Here is an 8,446-nt window from a genome sequence, read left to right as displayed (position 1 = left end):
CTTTTCGAAATTCGGTGTCTTGAACTTTGGAGGCATTATTAGGCCATGCACTAAACACATGTCTGAAGCATTCAGACCAAAACCATCATGCCCCTCTATGGCTTTAAGCTTCTCTTCTAACACCTGGAATCTTTCAGCAACCTCCACATCTCATGGATCCTTGATTTTCGTCACTAGGACTGTCCCTTGGAAATTTTGTGCAGAGAAAGCAAAACTATGATACTCAATAGCATCGCAAGAGGAGTGTCCGTCTCGGACAATGAGACGCTCTTGTATAATCTGGTCCTCAACTAATACAACATTTGTCACAACAAATCTCTTGAATAATATTCAATCTCCACTTTCTTATTTCTTTCCTTTATCTTTGCGGCTCCCTTAACTAATCAGCTATAAATTTAATCTTCAAATTTTATAAAATATTAAAAATATTTCTTTCCCATTAAAACTCATAAAAGAAATACATCTCCATTAAAATAACTTTTTGCAACATAAAAACTCTAAAATTGGGTTATAAAATTTGATAAAAATGAACAAAATTGATAAATAATGTTTTTCATGTCATTGAATATCTCAGAAGCTTACTTTCTTTGACTAGTAGACTCACCCTGTTTTGTTTCCTATTGTTCTATAATTCTATCAATTTATGGACCCATACTAAAAAGAAAACAATTGTTGACTATACTTTATATTTTTAGTGATATCCTTGTATCCTCCTTATTACTACAAACCAAAAAATGGTTTGAACAACTCTAGCAAACACGTGGATTTGACCCTCTTTTTTTCCCTTCATTTTTGTTAAGTATTCCCACAAGTAAAATTGGAACTTTATAGTAACACACCATTTATTTCCTCATTCGAAAGTGTTGCGAAAATTCCTTGTTGAATTCAACCACTACCCTTTTACTTTCTCTCTTTCTTTCTTCCACTTTGACACGTATTTGAATACCAAACTTTATATATATAAAACAATTGAAATACACACATCTTATTCATTCACTTTTGATACTAATCTCTTATTCTTAGAGTCATAACTTCAATTCATATTTCATATACTTCTTCATAAACCACACATCAAGGTTTGAATTAATTTCATCAATTTTTTTTTTGAAGTTGGTGTGAATCTACATCTCTATGGGATTATCACTTTCCATATTAACATCAGCTTGGGAAGAAATTGTTCGACATTCACTCTTTGGTTTATCATTCAACTATAGTTTTGGTTCCAAAGATGGTGCTATGATTTTGAGAGCAAGAAGCTTCAACAAAAGAGAACCAGAAGCTACCACAAGAAACATTTCAACTAGGTTAGAGGATTATAGACCAGAACATGTGACCCTGGAAACAAATGTTGAGGAAAAATTGCACCAAAAAGCTGTTCCTTTGCTTTCTTTGCCTAAAGAAGTTGTTTTCTCTTCTCCAAGACCAGTTTCTGAGCTTGATGCTGCAGCAACTAAGGTTCAGAAAGTTTATAAGAGTTATAGAACTAGAAGAAACCTTGCTGATTGTGCTGTTATTGTTGAGGAACTTTGGTTAGTCTTGTTGAAAAACAATATTTTTATTTTTAGCATTTGTTTATGATTTTTTTTTTTAAGGTTAGTGTTTTTCTTAGATTTATGTTTTATATGATATGTTTTTTTAAGGTGGAAAGCATTGGATTCTGCTGCACTTGAAAGAAGTTCAGTTTCATTTTTTGATGAACAAAAACAAGAAACTGCAGTGTCAAGATGGGGAAGAGCAAGAACAAGAGCAGCTAAGGTATATTTTATTTGAAATTTAATTTAGTTTTATTAATATTATTATATCATTTGAAGTGTTATATAATTTGTCAATTATTGTTTCTTATACAGGTTGGAAAAGGTTTGTCAAAAGATGATAAGGCACAAAAATTAGCACTTCAACATTGGCTTGAAGCTGTAAGTTATTCAATTAATTATCCTGTAATAATATTAAATTAAATTAAACTACACTTTAGCTTATAATCTAATCTAATCTTAGAATATTAATAATTAACATTGTTCTTTTTTCTTATAATGCAGATTGACCCACGTCATCGATATGGACACAATTTGCATTTATATTATGATATTTGGTTTGCAAGCCTAAGCACTCAACCATTTTTCTATTGGTGAGTTTTTATTCTATGAATGATAATTATTATTATTATTATTATTATTATTATATTATTAATGATGTTGATGATGGTAAAAACTATAGAAGTTGATGATGATCTTGATGGTTAATATTTGTAGGTTGGATGTTGGAGATGGTAAAGAAATAAATCTTGAGAAATGTCCAAGGGCTACCTTACAACGTCAGTCCATTAAATATCTTGGACCAGTAAGTTATTAATAGTCAATATCATATTTTTGAATTATGATATGTTTGTCTGATTTGTGGAACACCAGACACGACTTTAATATGAAGTTTTAATGTTGTGTATTTTTGTATAATCTAATGTGTATGTTTGATTGCAGAAAGAGAGGGAAGAATATGAAGTATCTGTTGAAAATGGGAAGTTGGTGTATAGACATGGTGGGAAGTTTGTGGATACAGATGAAAAGTCAAAATGGATATTTGTTCTTAGCACCACTAGGGCTTTGTATGTTGGAAGGAAACAAAAGGGTGCTTTTCAACACTCTAGCTTTTTATCTGGGGCTGCAACCACAGCTGCTGGAAGATTAGTCGCACGACAAGGTGTACTAGAGGTAAAAGCTATAAAAACTTAATACTCATTTTATTCGACTTAAATTTTCCATAGTTAAAAATTTCTCGATCATCAGATAAAAATTAGATAATTTAATTTTCATCGGATGGTCGAGATTCACGACGGTTGAAAACCGTGACTATAGATATGAAATTTTGCTTATGGTTTTGTTTGTTGAATAAACATTGCAGGCAATTTGGCCTTATAGTGGTCATTATCACCCAACTGAAGAGAATTTCAGAGAATTTGTTAGCTTTCTTGAGGAGCACAATGTAGATCTCTCTAATGTCAAGGTAAATTTTCATCTAATTCAACAGAAAAAAATAAACTGGTTGTGGAATAAATTTATTAATATTTTTTATTTTTTTTTCCTTCAATATTTTCAGAGATATGCTATAGATGATGATGCTCCTTCATTTATTGGCACTAATGAGCCCCAACAAATTATGGGTCCTACTCAAACTTCCCAATCAATATCTACCAAAAATATCACCAACAAAGGAACCAAAATCAACAAAGCAACAGAGGCTAAAGACAAGAAATTGGAGGGGCCAATATTTGACTCTTCCAAGAGATTATCATGCAAGTGGTCCACAGGAGCTGGAGCTCGTATTGGCTGTGTGCGTGACTATCCTGAGCACCTTCAATCAAGGGCATTGGAGCAAGTTAATTTGTCTCCTAGGCCTGCTTCTGCAAGACCATATAAGTATGGCCCTATACCTTCTCCAAGACCAAGCCCAAAAGTTAGGATCTCTCCTAGGCTTGCTTACATGGGGTTACCTAGCCCTAGAACCTCAATTCAAGTTGCAAATTGAGGAAACATGGAAGGAATTAGGATCAAATATCCTACTCTATTCATAATCAGAGATCAATTCAATCGAAGATCTATGACTACAGGAAATGATTTCTCAAATATAATGTCACCAAAGGTGACACCTGAATTGAGGATACGTCTTGTGACTCTATTCATGAGAATAAATAGGCTAACTATTTACTTTTATTTTTATTGTTTTATTTAAGAGTTTAGTTATTCCTTTATTCTTTTAGAAATTTTGGTTTTTTTTAATAGTATATTTGATTATGTTTTTGAACACATCTTTTGCATAAAAAAGCTACCATTCTCTTGTAATTTTTGTGGAACCTTTTTTGAAAGAAATAAAACATGCTATTAGACTTTCAGCTATGATAAATTGTATCATTCACCCAGATTATTTCAATTTTATGTTTGTTTATTATGAGGCAGCATAATCAATTCTTTATTTGGTTTAATCAACTTGTAACTTGTAACCTCTGTTGTTAAACTCAAATAAGAACTCGACACGGTTATCTAAAAAATTGGAACAAAACTTAGCGCCAACATTAATATATTTGAAATTAATAAATATATAATAGTTAAAATTTAGAATAAGTTACTTGAAATTCATAAAGCATTCATAATTAAAAATAAAAAACTATAAGTATTAAACAAAACATATATTTGAATGTGAATAAATTTTAAAAAAATACTTAATTAAAACTTCTAGTAAAATTTCAAGCATTATAGAATTTAAATTTTTATCATCACTTCTTCCACCCGCTAATATCAAAACAAAGAAATGGATAATAAAAAATAGTAAAATATAAAATAAAAAAAGTAGTCGATAAAAATAAATTTGATGAAAAAGAAGAAAATAAAAAGGAAAAAAAGACATTAACTCGAAAAACATACCTTTATTATGAGAAATTATTGAAGGAATGAGATTAGGAGTAGAGAGAGAGAGTGTATGAGTGAAGAAAAGTGATAGAAGAAAAAACTTTAACGTAAATCAGTGCGGCAAGGAAAGCGAGTGTCTTGTACTGTATTATTAGAGTTTTTTTTAAGTTGAAATGGTCAAAATAGCCCTCTCAGCATTGTAAAAATTAGAAAAATTAGAAAACGGTGGTTACACCCCTTTCCACTGTTATTTTGCCCCATTCCCAATTATGTCGTTTCACGCCAATATCTCAATCGTTCCAATCGAGTTTAAGAAAGAGTACAAAATTTATAATTATATTATCATTATTATTTTTATTATATAACTATATTGTGTCGACAATGTTAACATGTCCGTTTTCCTCAAATGAATTTCATTTTTTTTACGTCTATTATTGCAAAAATTGTTGAGTTATATGAAGGTTCAGTGATCATTACATTGAACTTTAAAAAATTATTGCAAATGAGTTGAACACCATATATTAGTTTAATATTTTAAGATATTAGGTATATGAGGAAATTTTAATCCCATCGGGCATTGCTACTAACACTTATATTATTAATAAATTCTAAGAACCTGGCCTTAAGAATCTTAATTTGAAGGCGGAGATGATGATGAAGATTGAGTTCTTGAAACTTTTCTCAAATTACCCTTGGTTCTTCTTCAAGGTACTCAAAATCGCACATGCAGAAAGATGTCTTTAAGATTGTACAAGAATCTTTCTCTTCCCCTCCTCTTCTACACCACTCGTCCTTTCTGTCTTTCAACTCCCTCTCAAATTCTTCTTTGATCGAAAGAGGAAGGTGAGTGGGAAAATGAGATTTTTTCTCGATGCTTTGGTTTATATGTACATTAGTTGAATATACAATTATGCCTTGGCCACTTAAGTCATATTACTAACATGCCACTTATTTCTAATCATATTTATAATCCACATTTCTTTTCTACCAAATTACCACTTATTGGATTATAAACATGATTAGAGGAATGAGGGGTATTACATCCTCCCCCTTAAATTGAAATTTATCCTCAAATTTAAGGATTACTTGAATAGGTGAGGATAATTTGCTCGTATCTCCGACTCTAGTTCCCAAGTGGCCTCGCTTTGATGTGACTCTTCCCATAACTTCTTCACTAGAGGTGTTTCTTTATTCCTTAGCGGTTTGACAGTGTATTCCATAATCTGACTAGGTTAAGGTTGAAAGGAAAGACTAGCTACAACTTCAACCATATCTGGAAGGATAGGTTGAAAAGAATTTGATACAAACTTCCTGAGTTGAGATACATAAAACACGTCATGAAGCCCGGATAGGGAAGGTGGAAATCCCAACTAATAGGCCACTTCTCCTACCCGACTTATGATCTGAGATGGACCTATGTATCTCGGACTCAACTCCTTTGTCTTAAACACTCCCTTTAGCCCTAGCTTAGGGATAATCTTTAAGAATACATGATCTCACTCTTAAAACTCTAAAGGGCTCCTACATTGATACACATAACTCTTTTGACGGTCTCGACCTTTTCCATTTTTTCTTGGTTCATTCTTAACTTTTTTGTGTTTTCTTTTATTATTTCTAGTCCAAGAATGCCTTTATCTCAAACTTCCGCCCAACACAATGGTGGCATACACTTCCTCCCGTACAATGCTTCATATGGGGTCATTCTAATGCTCTACTGATAACTAATTTTATATGGGAATTTGATCAAAGGTAAGTGGTTATTCCAACTTTCTCCACTTTGCATGATGCACGCCCACAAATATCCTTGAAGGTTTGAATGGTTATTTCTGTCTTTCCAAATGATTGAGGGTAATTAGAGGTATTGAGGTTCAAATTAGTTTTCGTTGCATGGTGTAAAGCCTTCCAAAACCTAGAAGTAAACTTCAGGTATTTGTCATACACGATAATAGTCGGTACACCAAGCAATCGAATTGTTTCCTCAATGGATAACCACGCTAGGTGAATAACCTTGTTTGTAGTCTTGATGGGTAGATATGAATTGGCTTGGTTAATCTATCAATTATTACCCAAATCAAATCGTGACTACAAAGCCTATGAGGTAAACCCATTATGAAGTTCATCGATATATTTTTCCATTTCCACTCGGGTATTTCCAAGGGTTGCAGCATGCCACCCAACCTCTGATGCTCAATCTTTACCTGCTAACATACTATGCATCTGGCCACATATTTTGCAATATCTCTCTTCATATCGGGCCACCAAAAGTTCTTCTTCAAATCTTGATACATATTAGAAGAACCAGGTTGAATGGTAAAATCTCATGATCCTCCCCTAGGATTACTGTTCTCAATTACGAGTCACGTGGCACACACATTCTCTGATTAAACAAAAGAAATCCATCCACGGCTCGAGTGAAACCTGAACGGTCAACTCTAGATTGCAATTCTACATATGATAGGAAAATAGCAAGTGTACTATTTTTCTCACTGTAGTAATAAAAAGGGAAATTCCCCGTTTGTCGATCTCAAGGACTGCTTGACGACACAGAGTTTATAGATTGTTTCAATTAGACAAAAGCCTTTGGTTTTTGTGTTGTGATGAATTATACTACCAATTGCAAATAAATAAAACAAGTAAAAAAGGTTGAACGAGATACAAATGAGAGAAGATTGCTAGGGTTCGGTGAATGAAACTTCCTGTAACAGATATAATTTATGAAGGTTTAGACAATATTCCTGTCCAATTAATTCCGGTCCTCAAGGTTATCTATTCCTAATTCCTTAGTGAAAAGACCTTTGATTATGTAACCTAATTACTATGTCCATAAATAATTAAGTTCATACTCAAGCATTCAAATATCCAGAATTACCGGTCAGATAGAAAATCCCTAGTCCTAGGTTATTTTTACTATCCAAAGTTCTTATCCAAATCAATGAATAATCGTTGTCCAGCTTAAACTATTCATATTAATCATCATTCGTTGGTCCGACGAATAAAGCATAAAAGAACAGTAATAAGAACAAATCAATGGAAAAGAAGAAGTAGTCAATGCATTCATAAACATCAAATCTGTCACATTCAGAATCAGGGTCACCCCCCTAGCAATGGGGGGTTTAGCTACTCATAATCGAAATAAAAACAAAGATTAACATTGTTGTCATTACAGAATTTCGTGAGGAATCAATCTTCAATCGTCGGGAAACTCTTGAACATATGAATCCTCTGATAATCGTAGAGTCTCCAGCTCTCAAAACGCGTCTTTTTTCTCTCCAAATCGTCCAACCCCTGGAAAATCGTGTTTTGCCCTCTAAATAGCTATTCAGTTGGACTTTTCCTGATTTTGTGCTCCATACGTGTACTGCCTAGTCTCAAACGCGTACTGCACGTAAGACAGCCTCTGATACGCGTATTGCCCAGGCTGGTACGCGTATTGCCCAGGCTGATACGCGTACTGCCCAGTCCCATACGCGTATCACCAGAGGCTTGCTATTTTGCTTGATTTTCCATCCCTCTGGTCATATACGTATGCTACGCGTACTGGGCAGGTCCATACGCGTATCATGTAAGGCCATACGCGTATGGACACCAGGTTCTCCAAAATTTGATTTTTTCTTCCGTTTTCTTGCTCGGGCTCAATTTCGCATCTGCCGTTTGATTCCCTGAGCTTCCAAACTAGTTTTTTACCTGCTAACATACCCCAAAAGTGTAAAATATCCTCAAGAAACTCATAAGTAACAACACACTTAATATTATAGAATTGAGCTTATATCTAACTAAAAATGCTTCAGTTTACACAGTTTACCTGACTTATTTACGGTTAAATAGTGGAATGTCTAGCATAAATGGTGACTGATCACAACCCCAAACTTAGCTTGTTGCTTGTCCTCAAGTAACATTTTATTCCCATCAAAGATCATGTCACCCCAAACTTACTGTAAAACAGTTCTTACCACAATACTGCTGAAATCTTTCGCACTGGACCTCTTGATGTTTTTCAGGTTTTCTGATTCTTCCACATAGCCAACGAGCTAGAAACTCTTTCCCTCAGA

The 8,446-nt window shown here is 33.6% G+C and overlaps 1 protein-coding gene across 1 annotated transcript; it reads left to right on the top strand.

Annotated features, from left to right (window-relative positions):
- The first annotated feature begins 849 nt into the window (after positions 1-849).
- Positions 850-3,742, top strand: LOC127135361 (IQ domain-containing protein IQM4). Its single transcript, XM_051062096.1, has 8 exons — positions 850-1,529; positions 1,641-1,755; positions 1,848-1,913; positions 2,037-2,125; positions 2,250-2,337; positions 2,475-2,705; positions 2,896-2,997; positions 3,091-3,742. The coding sequence occupies exons 1-8, from the start codon at positions 1,132-1,134 to the stop codon at positions 3,517-3,519; spliced, it is 1,518 nt and encodes a 505-aa protein (XP_050918053.1). The 5' UTR covers positions 850-1,131; the 3' UTR covers positions 3,520-3,742.
- The last annotated feature ends 4,704 nt before the right edge of the window (positions 3,743-8,446 follow it).

This window comes from Lathyrus oleraceus, chromosome 1 (genome assembly GCF_024323335.1).
Source record: "Lathyrus oleraceus cultivar Zhongwan6 chromosome 1, CAAS_Psat_ZW6_1.0, whole genome shotgun sequence".
NCBI classification, from domain to species: Eukaryota; Viridiplantae; Streptophyta; class Magnoliopsida; order Fabales; family Fabaceae; genus Lathyrus; species Lathyrus oleraceus.
This window is presented reverse-complemented; position numbering and strand designations above follow the sequence as displayed.

Coding starts and splice junctions, on each gene's coding strand:
- LOC127135361 (XM_051062096.1), top strand. CDS start 1,132: ATGGGATTATCACTTTCCATATTAACATCAGCTTGGGAAGAAATTGTT. Junction 1,530..1,640: donor GTTATTGTTGAGGAACTTTG/GTTAGTCTTGTT, acceptor TGTTTTTTTAAG/GTGGAAAGCATTGGATTCTG. Junction 1,914..2,036: donor TTCAACATTGGCTTGAAGCT/GTAAGTTATTCA, acceptor CTTATAATGCAG/ATTGACCCACGTCATCGATA.